General features: G+C 35.3%; 1 protein-coding gene across 3 annotated transcripts; it reads left to right on the top strand.

Annotated features, from left to right (window-relative positions):
- Nucleotides 1-263: 263 nt before the first annotated feature.
- Nucleotides 264-7956, top strand: Kiaa1586 (KIAA1586 ortholog). Of its 3 annotated transcripts, XM_026398960.2 has the most exons (4): nucleotides 264-499; nucleotides 1034-1117; nucleotides 4806-4886; nucleotides 5800-7956. In XM_026398960.2, the coding sequence occupies exons 1-4, from the start codon at nucleotides 479-481 to the stop codon at nucleotides 7954-7956; spliced, it is 2343 nt and encodes a 780-aa protein (XP_026254745.2). In that variant the 5' UTR covers nucleotides 264-478. The 3 variants fall into 3 exon arrangements, with proteins under 3 accessions (XP_026254745.2, XP_026254746.2, XP_077658341.1); XM_026398961.2 differs by lacking the exon at nucleotides 4806-4886; XM_077802215.1 differs by lacking the exons at nucleotides 264-499; nucleotides 1034-1117 and adding an exon at nucleotides 5567-5676 and having other exon boundaries at nucleotides 4805-4886.
- Nucleotides 7957-15525: the final 7569 nt, after the last annotated feature.

The raw sequence follows: 15525 nt of genomic DNA, 5'->3' as shown, positions 1-15525 counted from the left end.
AAAAGGTGGGCCATAACTTTGCTAAGGCAATATCTGAACAAACAACGAAGAAGTACTTTAATCACATTTATCTTTATATAGACCAAATATGTCCGTAAAAACAAGACAAAACACCCCCACCAACCCCTCAGCCATTCCCTCTGAGAGGAACAGCAAAGAGCGGGGCGCAAGCGCAGAAGCCCAAGGTCCTTTCCCACTCAGCGCCCACGCGCAGGGAGGCTCTGTGTCTGGCTTAACTACAATTCCCAGCATCCTGCGAGGTGCGGGGAAGGAGAGCCAGAGGCTCCGGAGATAGCGGGTCAGGGAGGGCCGCTCCTCCTTCTCTGGCGGTTTTGCACCTGGTTGCACTTGACCAGAGTTCCCGTTAGAGATAACGCTGTGGCAAGTGGTGGTGCCTTGAGGCGGTGCAAGGTGGGAAGGGAAGTCGCGGCGGCGGCAGGGACAGCAGTAGTGGTGGTGCTGTCAAGCCGTTGGAGAAATGGGAGACCCAGGGTCGGAGGTGAGTAGCAGAGCCTTGGGCCTTCGCGTTCTGGGAGCCGAACCGCGGAGGGTTTCGAGATTGGTGGGTTGAGGCCTGTGCTCGGCCGCAGCCTCGGGGCGCTGCGCCTCAGCATCTAGGGCGGAGCGGGGCCTTCGGGCCTGCTGCTTGCGTGCCCCGGGAACCTGCGGCAACAATGGCGGCCCGGCCGCCCCCGGCCCCTGAACTGGCCCCGAATTCCTGCTGCCGCCGCTCTGCCCCGGGAACCCAGCGACGGCTGAAGTCAGGATTGCCCTTGGGTAGCGAGCTTGCATCCCTGCTCCTGGAGTAGGTGGGGACCTTCTGAGCGCTGGTCACTCCTTTTCGAGGGCCATTCACTACAGCTGCACGACGCCTTAGCAAAACCGAGCTCCCTCGACTCAGTTCTTCGTGGCGTTTGCGTGCGTTTGTGCTCAGTTTCCGTCCAAGCTTTTGTCTCAATCGTCCTTTTTGGAAAAATCTCTCCCTACAAGTGTGTGGCTGAATAGATAAGCATGTTTTGGCTTATTTTTGTAGATAATAGAATCTGCCCCTCCAGCTGGGCCTGAGGCATCTGAATCAACAACGGATGAAAACGAAGATGACATTCAGTTTGTTAGTGTAAGTAGCTACTGATAATCGGGCTTTTCCCAGAGTGAAAGACTGTGTAAGGCATTGTGCAGTTCTACTGACCTGGTCATTCATCATTCAACGAATAGTAAGGATGTCTCCTGGGTGGTGGACACTGTGGGACATGGTGTAGGATTAAGGAGTTTACCAGGAAAGGTATCTGAGCCACCACAATAGCCATCACAAAGAGCATGGCCTATTGAACGTATTGGGCTCTTATTGAGGCCTCCGGTGCCCTCATTTGGATCCATTTTATGATTACTCTAGACAAAATTCTGGTCTCTGTAAACTTACAGACTGTGTGATTTAAAATGGGGGCATGAATGCCTTCTCAAAGGTGACACACAGGACTAGGAGGGAGGGAGAGAGGTGGAAAACAAGGTGTGTAGGAACTCAGCTTGAGGACTTCACTAACCTCTGAGATCATCATATTACAGCATAGTGCAATAATTGCACATAATGAATCCTGCATCACCAGGAGCATGCTATCTTTTCTGTTTTTGTCCTTTGCCACAGGCAGTAGTTTTCAAGTGTTAGGAAGTAGAAACTTTCAAATTCTTGAGCCCAACTCCAGATTTACTGAGTCAGAAAGAAATTCAAAGTCAGACTTAGGAATCTCCATTTTTGAATAAGTTCAGGACATTTGAATCTCTGAACACACTTAATTAAGCATTGATTTGGAAAATGGAAGGAAATGCCCTAAATATTGTGGGATGATTTTCATTCAGTGCTGTTAAAATTTTACAAAGGCTTTGCTTATCATAGTATCTCAGCTACCTAAAAACAGTTCTGCCTCAAAACTGTTCTTTTACTGAGTTATGTGATCAGTTAGTTTGTATTAAGTCTGTATAGTTTTTCTTTATAATAGAGTGCCTGTCTGATGTTTGTGTGTTTTTAGTGGCTGTAGTTTAGGTTGACTTTGGAAGTCACTTATTTTTTTAAGTCAAAATTTGCTCCCTGAAAATTATGTAGTTAACATTGTTGTTTGTTCTGTAAGATTTATGTAGAAAGTGTTCACAAAATCATATCTTTGGCATTTTTTATAATATAATTTTTCAGTTGTAGATGAACACAAATCTTTTATTTATTTATTTTTATATGATGCTGAGGATCAAACCCAATGCCTGTGCTAGGCAAGCACTCTACCACAGAGCTACAACCCCAGCCCATCTTTGGCATTCTTTTTTAAAATAATTTTTTTAGTTATAGATGACCACCATATCTTTATTTTTTATGTGGTGCTGAGGATCGAACCCAGTGCCTCATACATGTTAGGCAAGTGCTGTACCACTGAGCCACAATCCTAGCCCTGGCATTCTTTCTTGAAATACATGAATAGTGAATATGGTGTTCTAGTCTTGATACTTAGAACCTTTATAAATTTGAGGGTACCATGAGAAGTTGTATGCTTACTCTTCACTTTTGTGATTAGTTAAGTGATGTAACTGGAAATCGAAGAGTCATAGTTTTGTTTTGTACTGAAAAAAGTTGGAAAGAGGCTATCATGGGTCTTTAGGAAAAATAATTTTGATTTTTCCTGACTATCCCACGAGTGATTGGGATGTTCTGATCTTGATAATGTTTTGTGCAATTCTCAGTAGGAATGACACACATCATCTTTATGATCTGTCTGCCTTACTTGAGAAACACAAAAGCAATCTACAATTAAGGTTGAAAAATAAATAGGTGTAAGTTTGTGTAATACCCTGAAGAATAATTATATTTTAAGTTCTGACTGAGCTTATATATGACTGAGCTTATGTGGGGGATTGTTCTTAGGCTTCTCTCTAATACCAATATCTGTGAATGCTCAAACCCTTTATGTAAAATGTCCTAGTATTCCCCTATAACCTCTGCGCAATCTCCTATAGGTATAAATCATCTCTAGATTTCAAATAATAACAAACACAATGTAAATTCTATGTAAGTAGTTGTTACATTGTATGGGGAATAATGATAAGAAAAAAATCTTTACGTGTTCGGTGTGGACACTTTTTGATTAAAAAAGCTTTATTTTATGAAAAATATTATCAATCCATGGTTGGTTGAATCCATAGATATGGAACCCATGGATATGGAGGGTTGATATGCTTTAAATGTAGAGAATCATTTGCATCTTTGCATACAAAGTCTTGAATAGATGAGAACCTCATATTTTATCCTGTTCCAAATAGAGGATCAAAGACTTGATAGACTCAGATGGGAAATAAATGATATGCTGTAAAGGAAATTGCATATCAGAAAGTACTTAAAAAAATTCCGGTTGCATTTGTGCATTGTTATTATTGTCACTATTATTTTTTGTGTGGGGATCTAACCCAGGACCTCAAAGCATGCTGAATGAATCCCCAGCCCTCCTGTTGCATTTAAATGGTGCCAAGAAAAAGACAATTGACTTTAATTCTATTTTAAAATGCATTTAGATACAGAATCTATTACTTTATTCTGTAATACCATCCTATAGTCCACTAGGATATGCTTTTGCTTTTTTAAAAATATTTTTTATAGTACTATCCATTACGGATTATATGCTGCTGGATTTAGTTCTTTGCTTAAGGGTTATACAGATACAGAAAAGAATGTTAATATGTTAATTCTTGATATTCTGATTTTTATTTCTTAGTTGTTTCATATAAATCTTGATTTTTTTCACCCCCCTAGATTTTATTCTACATTGTGGCACAGCATCCTTTTTGTGGTCTGCTAAGTATTCAGCCCCAAATTAAACATAATATACTGAAATAAAGGAATGACAAAATTGATTGGGGAATACAAAAAGAGCTCTTATCGTTGATATAAATTTTATTGAACTATAGTATGCATTTAGAAAAAAAAAAAACGTATATTTCCTCATTGTTCTCCTTGCCATCACCTTACTTTAGTACCATATTAGCCTTTTCTTGGATTGATTATTTGGATTATCTTACTTGTATTTGCTCAGTACTCTCCTATATGATCAATCTTCTTGAAACAGAGTTCTCATAATATTCCTATCTTAACATTATTTGTTGATCTTTTGTCCTTGAATAAAGTCTAATATTTTAACTTGAGATATTTATGGCCTCATCTATGAAGAAAAGTATTGTGTATGTAAAGAAAGGATAGAAAAAAATTAGTTTGATGTTTAACAGTTTAGGGGTAGTATGGGTGAAGAAATTCATGAATTTTGGCTAGGGTTGTAGCTCAGTGGTAGAGCACTTGCCTAGCATGGGTCAGGCATTAGGTTTGATCCTCAGCATCACATAAAAATAAATAAATAAAATAAAAGTATTTTATTCATCTACAAACAAAAAAAAGGGGGGGGAGGGAAGAATCATTGAGCTTATGGTATCTCAAACATTATTGATAACTGTTCCAGTTTTAAAATGCTGTACTATTAAATCCGTGTCTTTTTTAATACTCTCTCTGTACTGTTGCCCGTTCCGAAAGGAAGCCACATGGCTTTATTCCTCTGTGTACATTTAAGCTCTTTGTGGCTGGCTTTTGTCATTATTACATATTTATTTACTCTCTTTTTCCTGTGCCTCTTTTGTTTCTGTTTATACTATGCCATTTGCAAGATTTCTTATTCAGAGTAATTTTTGCAAATTTTAATTAAAACAAACAAAAACTCCCCACTGATTGTAAATGTGAGTTTAATTGATTGTTAATGACATAAATTTACCACTCTCTTTTTTAGGAAGGACTGTCGAGACCTGTTCTTGAATACATTGATCTGGTTTGTGGTGATGATGAAGAGTCTAACATGCACCATAGTGATGTAAGCACATTATATTTCTGTTTCAGTTCTTCTAGTAAGTGTAATAGTGTGCTGGAGGTCCTTGAACTGTATTATAAGAATCTATTGTTAGATTTTTCTGGAATTTCGTGAGTTGATTATAAACATAGCCGTTATTCAAAATTAAAGTATATAAATATATGGTATACATTATCATTACATTTAACCTAATACTCAAACTCATCATATCCTAGCATCTGTATACTTGAAGTTATTTGCATCTGTTGTGTCTGTTGGATAGAAATGCCACACTAGGTAGTGTGCTGGTACCACAAAAAAGGAGTATTTACCTCATGGTAATTGGGAAAATAGAAATCAGGGCTTGATTTGTTATTTGTTGGTGGTCTAAACTCAAAAGATAAAATGTTAATCCAGATTAAATTTCAGAATGTGATATGACTCTTCTTAACTGCTAAAATGTGTGTAGCACAATAAATTGAGGAAATTGCCTTATGATATTGAAAACTGTTAATTCAGCAAAGATTTAATGTTGTCATTGAAAAATGAATGGAAGTCTAATATATGTCTTCATTGTTTCATTTTCATCTTATTTATTCTTGTAAATGAAAATACCACCCACTCTTCATATTGGAATTACACTCATTTGCAAATCATGTGACCTGTGTTTCTGACTGAATTGGATCATAATGAAACATTCATAGTCAGATTTTGTACTACTGTTGTTGGCAATAGACGTTTTTTAAAATCTGATAGTGGATTTTTCAAGAAATAGCAAGTGACATTGAAGTTATAGGTAAAAATGAACATCAAGGTAAGCATTTTAGTTTAAATTTTATTTCTAAAATTATTTAAATAAATTACTAAGAGAACATTTTACATTAGCCTTTCAAATGTTATCATGAATTTTACTTATACATGCAAAATTATTTTTCAGGTTCTATTTCCTAAAATGCCAAAACGACAGGGTGACATCTTGCACTTTTTAAATGTGAAGAAGGCTAAAACAGACACAGAAAGTAATGATAGGAACAAAAATCATTGTGGACTGTCTAAGTCAAAGGAACCAAATTTAGAATGTATTGAACAACCAATCATTGAACAAAAGCCATCATGTTCATCAAAGGAAGAAATAGATAATCTTATGCTTCCAGATTGTTGGAATGAAAAACAAGCATTTATGTTTACAGAACAGTATAAGTGGCTTGAAATTAAAGAAGGTAAATTAGGATGTAAGGATTGTTCAACAGTTCGACATTTGGGATCGAAAGCAGAAAAGCATGTCCATGTATCCAAGGAATGGATTTCATATTTAGTAACCCCTAATGGCAGTAATAAAACTACCAGACAAGCTTCTTTGCGGAAAAAAATTAGGGAGCATGATATATCTAAAGCTCATGGTAAAATTCAAGATTTATTAAAGGAATCGGTTAATGATTCAATTTCTAATATAGTGCCTAAACAAAATAATAAAAATATTGATGCTACTGTAAAAGTTTTCAATACTGTTTACAGTTTAGTAAAACATAATAGACCTTTATCTGATATTGAAGGGGCAATAGAATTACAGGAGAAAAATGGAGAGGTCAATTGTTTAAATACCCGCTACAGTGCAACAAGAATAGCAGAACATATTGCAAAAGAAATGAAGATGAAGATATTTAAGAATATCATTGAAGAGAAAGCCAAAATCTGTATCATAATTGATGAGGCATCTACAGTTTCAAAGAAAAGCACCCTTGTGATTTATCTCCAGTGCGCAATTCAGTCAGCTCCTGCACCTGTTACATTATTTGTTGCTTTAAAAGAATTAGTATCAACAACAGCAGAGTACATTTTAAATACATTATTGACTACTTTAAATGATTATGGCTTTACAAATGAATATTTGAAAGCAAATTTAATTGCATTTTGTTCTGATGGTGCTAACCTGATTCTGGGAAGAAAGTCTGGTATAGGTACAAAATTGTTAGAAAAATTTCCTGAAATCATTATGTGGAACTGTTTAAACCATCGATTGCAATTGTCACTTGATGATTCAGTATCTGAAATAAAACAAGTTAATCATTTTAAGATATTTCTTGATAAAATTTATTCTCTTTATCATCAACCTAATACAAATCAAACCAAGCTATTAGGATCTGTAGCTAAAGACCTTGAAATTGAAATTATTAAAATTGGTCGGGTAATGGGACCAAGATGGGCTGCATGTAGTTTACAAGCTGCTACTGCTGTATGGCGTGCATATCCTGTATTATATATGCATTTTTCTAATTCTTATTCTGGTTTGGCAGAGAGGTTAGCTAATACTAATTTTTTACAAGACCTTGCTTTGATGATTGACATTCTTGAAGAATTTTCCCTGCTTTCAACTGCATTACAGTCAAGATCAACTAATATTCAGAAAGCACAAAAATTGATCAAACGAACCATAAGATCTTTGGAAAATTTAAAAATTGATACTGGAAAATATGAATCACAGGTTGAAGATTTGATTAAGTCAGAGAAGTTTAGAGATATTCCATTTAGTAAGAATAATAAATTTAATGCTCTTCCTAGGAATATGTTGCTAGAAAATATAATTCAACACATGAACTTACGCCTTTTTTCTGATAGAAACCATGATGAAAGTATTTTTAATTATTTTGATTTGCTAGAACCTTCCACATGGCCTTATGAAGAAATGACTTTACCATGGACAGCTGGTGAAAAAAAATTATCTCATTTGTGTGAAATTTTAAAATACAAAATTGATTTGAATGATTTTCAGGAATTTATAAATAATAATATAAAATCAGATAATGTTTCAATTCCTACAACTATACAAAAAGCTAAGAAGATAGTTAGCACTATCGCAGTCAATAATGCTGAAGCTGAAAGAGGTTTCAGTTTGATGAATATAATTTGTACAAGGGTGAGAAATAGTTTAACAATAGATCACATATCTGATTTAATGACAATAAATTTATTGGGGAAGGAATTAGCAGATTGGGATGCAACTCCATTTGTAAAATCTTGGTCAAATTGCAACCATAGATTGGCCACAGATACAAGAGTTCGGCAAAAATCAACAAAAGTCTTCTATGAGAATTAGCTGGCTATAAGAAACTTACAGTAAAAAATATCCTTTATGTTTTTATCATTTGTAAGTTTTGTGCCACACATCCTTTACATACTTAAAAGTGTTTTTGAAAGCCAGTTAAACTATTATCAGCATTTTGCTGTTTAAATGACATTCCTTAAAGAGATAAAGCTGATGATAATTGTTTTTTAGAACTGTAAATTTTTAGAGTTTGACCCATGTCTGCTAGAATGGGTCATTATATATTCCAAAAAGTCTTATATAGAACTTCCAACCATTTACACTTTTTGCACTGTTTTACATTAAATAAGGATACAAAAAAAAAAGTGACTCACATCTAAGTTCTAAACCTTGAAGGTTTTATCAAATAAAAGAGAAATGGGATAAAAACTAAGCCTTTTAGCTCTAGTCTTTCTCATTTTTATACCTGCACTATACAGTATTGTAGCCACTAGCTTCAGTGACTGACTATTAGGCACTTGAGATGAGTTCGTTAGGACTAAGGAAGTAAGAATTATTTAATTTTAATCTTGTAAAAACTGAAGCAACATAAAATATTTTTCTGCATAACTTTTTTGGGAACACATTTTCCTTTGTTACCTTGCATAAAAATATGATTGTAGTATGCTTGTCAAACTTCTGTATCATTTCTAATATTACATATAAACATATCACTAATTAAGTCTGACAACAGACAGATCAATACAAATTATTTTTTCTACAATGATGTAACGTTATACCATGTTTTTCCTGAACGTATTATGCAGACTACAGGAATTATAGTGATACTTATGTAAATCAATTGCTGATTAAATTGAAATGCTTATTTTGATTATAATTATTTTTCTAGTTTTCACATGAATATCAACAAATTTTTAAATTTAAAATGAAGACATACTGAAAAAAGAATAAGTAGAGATGGAGAAGCTAGTACATCAGTAACAGCTAACAAAAAGAAACTGGAAGAAGGTATATTGCAGATTTCATGATGAATGGCAGTTGCAGTTTGCTATGGCAGAAAAGCAAGATGATAATTAAGAAAAAATTAGATATGAATGTATTCATATCTACTTTGTATTCAGAAAGTGCAAAATGAATGAATTAGATAAATTACCTTTCTAAGGTCAAAAAAGAAACTAGCACATTGTATCCTCACAAATATGTACTCCTATGTATCAATTAAAAAATAAAATTAGTCATCTGAAATCAGAATTAAATGTCTAACAAGACAAATTTTTAACAATTTTTATAGGATCTGAGCTTTTAAGTTTGGCCTGATGAATTTAAAACAGCTTGAGTTCTTGCATTAAAGAGAACTAGTTTTTAGATGGATTAATAGTAAATTATGTAGTTGTAGAAATTGTTAGAAAATTACGAGTAAAACCTAAGATAGTTTATAAAAACATGCAGGGGCTGAGCGCCATCACATACCTGTAATCCCAGCTACTTGGGAGGCTGAGGCAGGAGGATTGCAAGTTTGAGACCAGACTCTGCAATTTAGCAAGACGCTGTCTGAAAACAAAAAGGGCTGGGAATGTAGCTAAGTGGTAAAATGTCCCTGGGTTTGATTCCCAGTACTTGAGACAGGCACGCAGGGCCTTCAGTTAAGCCATCAATTGCTTATACAATATGTACCTAACAGTATCAAAGATTGATTCAAAATCTGAAAAGTTGCAGATAGCTTTAGGTGAGTATATAAGAGATACTTCCCAATTAATAATCCTAAGTATATTTTATCTCATAGGACTTAAAAATTATAAGGAAGTAATTTAAATTCATAACCTAAAAAATAATCATGCAGCTGTTTTTTAAGTCTTTTACATATGTTATGCAGCATCCAACACGGCCCAACCCTCCAGCTCCACCTGTTCTTGGGGTTTTAGACTTCTCTGTCTATGTGGCCATGTAAGCTGAGTCTTCAAAATGAATTTCTTAATACACGCATGTGCCATGATGGGAGTTTCAACTAGATGTGGAAAAAAAAAAAAAAAAACCTTTCACAATAGAGAACACTCTGGCTAGGTGAGGTAAAAAATTGTATTTCTTTGGAATTTCAAAATAAGCCTGATGGGGGCTAGGGATGTGGTTCAGTAATAGAGCATTTGCCTCTCATGCAAGAAGCCTTGGGTTCAACACCCAGCACCACACACACACACACACAGCCAAAGAATAAGCCTGGTGTTTTTCTTATTTCTTTCTGTTTTTTTGTTGTTGTTGTTGTTTGTTTTTAATACCAGGGATTGAATTGAACTCAGGAGCACTCAACCACTGAGACACATCCCCAGTCCAGTTTTGTATTTTGTTAGAGACAGGGTCTCACTGAGTTGCTTAGCACCTCACCATTGCTGAGGGTGGCTTTGAACTCAATCTTCCTGTCTCAGCCTGAGCTGCTTAGATTGCAGGTGTGTGCCACCATGCTCAGCTTCCTTATTTCTTTGTTCTATTGCATGATGCAGTATGAAAATATTTTTGCTCAATTTTTTGTTTTGTGTTTTGATATTGGGGATTGAACCAGTGGTGCTCTTGACCATTGAACTATATTCCCCAGCCCTTTGTAGTTTGAGATAGAGTCTTGCTAAATTATCCATGCTGATACCAAACTTTCAATCATCCTGTCTCAATCTCCTGAGTAGCTGGGATCATAGGTGTGCACCACGATACCCAACTTGTGCTCATTTTGTTTCTTTTTTTTTTTTTTTGAGAGAGAGAATATGAATCTTTTTTGTAGATGGACACAACACAATACCTTTATTTTTTTTTATGTAGTGCTGAGAAATGAACCCAGGTCCCACCCGTGCTAGGTGAGCACTTTATTGCTGAGCCATGATTCCAGTCCCTGTGCTCAGTTTTTTGAAATGGGTTCTATGACAAGTGTTATAGAACATTTAAGTAGTTGTTCACAAATACAGACAGTGTGGCAATGAATTAGGGCAATGAATTTAGTGATCTTACATGCTCTGCAAGTTGGTGAAATTGTGGAAGAGTTATACAAAATTTAATGTACTTTTAACTTCAGCTCAGGATTTTCTTGAAACAGAATTGGGAGGAGAATACTTAATAAGAACAAAAATGGTAGTTTTGTTTTCTCCCCAATATCACATGGCATATGAAGGATCTAAATTTGAAGTTCTAAGGCTAGGGGGAAAAATTGTTTTGTTTTTTTTTAACTAGACAAGTACTAGAATTTACGTTGAAATCAAATCTTTAAACAATGAAAATTAGTAAGAATCTTACACTTTTTCTTATTATTCTTTTTGTGTGGGTGTGTGTGTGTGTCACTGAGAATTGAACCCCTAGCTACTCTACTACTGAGCTACATCCCCAACTCTGTTTTACTTTTATTTTGAGACAGGGTTTCACTTTGAGGCTGGCTTCAAATTTGTGATCCTCCTGCTTTAGTCTCTGGAGTCAATAGGATTAAAGTACTATGCCATTGTACCTGGCAAATAATTTTATTTATTTATCTATCTGTCTATATATTTATTTATATGTGTGTGTGTGTATATAATACTGGGTATGGAACCCAGGGCTTTACACATGCTAACAAAGCACTCTACCACTGAGCCACATTCCCAGCCCACACTTTTTTTTAGTGAGGGGGTTCCAGGGACTGAACTCAGGGTACTCGACCACTGAACCACATCCCCAGCCCTAGTTTGTATTTTATTTAGAGACAGGGTCTCACTGAGTTGCCTAGTGCCTCACTTTTTGCTGAACTGGCTTTGAACTTCATTACAATCCTCCAGTCTCAGCCTTCTAAGCTGCATGTGCCATCATGCCTAGCACATTTTTTTTTTAACATGAACCAATGTGTACAAGATTTTCAATGTATTTGAAAGTGTTATGGAAATTTACTACAAAAACCACAAGAAAATTTTGAAAACTCCTTTATTGATGAATTTAGAGTTGCTTTTCAATTTATTCAGCCAACTCTGAAATCAGTGTTAATACTAAATTGGCGTAAAATTTATTGAATTTACTCAAATGGTTTCAAAGTGATAATGCTTTTGGTCTGAAGTCAAATCAGTTATTTTTAAAAAGATGAATGGTATATATTCATACCTATAGACTGAATTTTATTTGTTTTTGAAAATTAACTTTTACCTTTAGCCTATGTGACTTTCCCATGTTAAAAGCCAAATGTGCCAAGTGCTGTGGTGCGCACCTATAATCCCAGTGGCTCTGGAGGCTGAGGCAAGAGGATCTTGAGTTCAAAGCCAGCCTCAGCCAAAGCGAGGTGCTAAGCAATTCAGTGAGTCACTGTCTCTAAATAAAATACAAAATAGCGATGGGAACGTGGCTCAGAGGCAGAGTGCCCCTGAGTTCAGTCCCCAGTACCAAAAGAAAAAAAGAAGCCAAGTGAGACACCTTACTGTTGGAAGTTGTTGAAGTTACTTATTGTGGGTAGAAACATCCTGTCAAGTGAAATAGTTTTATAGGCATGGGTCTTCTCTCCCCAAAAGGGTGGGTAAAATACATTAATTTGGCTAGGGCATAATATTTAAACTTCCATAAAGTGCTCATCCACTTTGTGATTTGTACATGAAAAGTCCCAAAATAAAAATGGCACTTCCATCATGAAAACCCTTTCATCCTTCTTGTCCTAAATAAACCAAAGGGCGCTGGTTAGTATGGGGATCTTTTGGAATTTGGAAAGCAGACAGCTTTACTTTATAAAATTGAAACAGCAGCAGCAGCATCCATAAAATATAAACCCAAATCTTAACTGTTTTTTTTTTTTTTTTTTTTTTTTTAAAGGATGGGCTGGGGTTGTGGTTCACGGTAGAGCACTCACCTTGCACATGCAAGGGCCTGGGTTCAATCCTTAGCATCATGGAAAAATGAATGAATGGAATAAAGGTATTGTGTCCAACTACAACTAAAAGATAAATATTTTTAAAACATAAAATAAAAAGGGATTTTTTTCAGCATGGATATGAAAACTAAAGTAAAAGAATAACTGTTTGGAATAATTTGAGTATGTGACTCTACTTTTTCACTTGTGACTTTATGAAATTTCTACACAGATCAAGTATTTGTGATGAAAAAGGCATTTGGAGGAATTGATATATGCTTTGAGTGTAAAATACACATTGCATTTTAAAGACTTAGTATGTAAATTATCTCATTAATTTATGTTGATAATATGTTGAAATTTAGATACATTGGGTTAAATAAAATATTAAAATTAATTTTACGTATTTAGTTTTACTTTAGAAGTACATAAATTGCTTGCATTGTAGTTCTGTTGGTCAGCACTATTCTATATGGTATTTATCAAACCCAAGTTTCTGCAATCTAGACCTTACTTCTGACTTTAAGATCCATAGCCAACCATCTTTTCATCATTTTCAAAATCTCATTCCATAGGCAATGCAAAGTAAATATACCCAAAGCTGAATTTATCAATCCCTTTGTATATCTGCTGTAGAGAATGGCTCAACCACCTTCTTGTCACTCAAACTAGAAAGAGAAAACATTTGCAAACTTCTTCATCCAGCTTGCTGTGTCTCTTCCACTTCTCCCACTGTAGTTATCTTATCTACACTGTTGGTTTTCTTTCTTAGAGTACTATAATAGCTTCCTAACAAGCTTCCCTGCCTTCATTCTTGACATTTCTTAATCTAGCCTCCACAGAAACATGAGAATGCCATTATAGAGTACACATTTATACTTTTGTATGGTGCTAATTATTGAATCCAGGGCCTCCCATATGCCAGGCATACCCAGCCCACATTTATTCTTTTAACTTTTTTTTAGCCGTGTTGCCCATACTGGCCTCAAACTTGCAATCCTCCTGCCTGCAAATCCAGAGTATCTGGGATTACAAACCAGGCATATATTACCACACCCAGCTTTCTTATAACTTTTATTAGGCAGTAAGATATTCACTCAACAGAAAACCAACTTAAATCACTTAAATGGACTTATAACCTTGTATAACAAGAAATTTGGAGATGGCTGTGGGTTTTTTTTTCTGAGTAGTTTAATATTGTCATTGGGATGATTTTGGTCTTTTCCTCATGGGAAAGATGGCAGGATAGCTGACATAGTTTTAGACCTGCTTGATTTAAGCCAGCATGGTAAAAGGTGGAGCAAGTCCTGTATGAATCAGAAAATCAAAAGCTTTGTTAGAAGCTTTTCCAAGTAGGAAAACACTGACAGAGTTGTATTAGCATGACCATCCTTATCGCAAGGGAGACTTGGGATGTGAACTTCTACCTTCCTTAGCTTCAATAGTAGAGATAGGTAAGAGAGAAAAAAATGGAAATGGATGATAGCTTAGCCAGTCTATGAGATCTATCATGTTCCTCTCCTGAAAATCTTTCACTGGCTCTCCACTTCCTTTAAGATAACTGTATTCAATGTTTACTATAAACTTAGAGTTAAGTAGCTGTTTCCTCCAGCCAGTACTGAGCTCAGGTAACTCCCATTGGCCTAGTTATGAAAAGGCAATTTAAAGATGATCTAATAGGACCTCCTTATTTTATATGTAATGAAACCATATTTCAAGAGATTATGATTTCAATAGTCATAAGTTTTTATTTTTTTTAATGAACAGATAACCAATGCTATATAATTCTTTGTATTTCCTATCTTAATGTCTTGGAGACTGAAATATTTTTTTGGTTTTTTGTTTTTTGATGCTTGGAATCCATGGAACCCAAGGCATGCTAGGCAAGCATTCTACCACTGAGCTAAATTACAAGCCCTGAAAATGTGATTTTTAGAATCATAATCCACCTTTTTGTGTGTATGTGTGGTATCAAGGATTGAACCCAAGGGTGCTTAACCACTAAGCCACATCCCCAGATCTTTTTATTTTTGAGACAGGGTCTTGCTAAGTTGCTTAGGGCTTTACTAAGTTGCTGAAGCTGGCTTTCAACTTTTAATTCTCCTGCCTCAGCCTCCCAAGCCACTGGGATTACAGGCATGCACCACGGTGCATGGCCCATCTTTTAATATCTAGGTAACTTTGGAAAGTTAGTTGATAGCTCTGAACTTCAATTTGTTCATCCTTCAATGAGGATAATAATAATTATGTCATGAGTGGTTCCAGGTTTTGTGGGCCTATTGATTATTGAATTTGGCACCCATTTTAGGGGAAAAAAAAACCACAAAATTACAAACACACCAAATCATGTACAATTGAAATATTTATTTACATGAAGGAAATAAATCACTGCAAGCTTCATAAGATTTAAAAATTAATATTATAAAATATAGAGGAGAAAGAGATATGATTTTTTTATAATTTATACCACCATAATATTTTTTTTCTACTTTTAAAAAACTTTTTAATAGTAGATAGACATGGTATCATCATTTATTTGTTTTTTTAATGTGGTGCTGAGAATTGAACCCAGTGCCTCACATGTGCTAGGCAAGCATTCTACACTGAGCCACAACCCCGCCTCTACTTTTGATGTACACACACTTGATTTTATAACTCATTTTTTTATAGAGGAATAGAAGGATAATTTAGAATATCTTCTAGAATAGTTAATGGAAAATTGCTTTTTATTTTTGATAGTCTACAGAAGTTTCAAATTCTCAACTCTTTATTTCTTTTTTTTTATT

Source organism: Urocitellus parryii, chromosome 8 (assembly GCF_045843805.1).
Source record: "Urocitellus parryii isolate mUroPar1 chromosome 8, mUroPar1.hap1, whole genome shotgun sequence".
Taxonomy (NCBI): Eukaryota; Metazoa; Chordata; class Mammalia; order Rodentia; family Sciuridae; genus Urocitellus; species Urocitellus parryii.
Note: the sequence above shows the minus strand (reverse complement) of the source record. Positions and strands in the feature narration are given on the sequence as shown.

Coding starts and splice junctions, on each gene's coding strand:
- Kiaa1586 (XM_026398960.2), top strand. CDS start 479: ATGGGAGACCCAGGGTCGGAG. Junction 500..1,033: donor TGGGAGACCCAGGGTCGGAG/GTGAGTAGCAGA, acceptor TTATTTTTGTAG/ATAATAGAATCTGCCCCTCC. Junction 4,887..5,799: donor CTAACATGCACCATAGTGAT/GTAAGCACATTA, acceptor ATTATTTTTCAG/GTTCTATTTCCTAAAATGCC.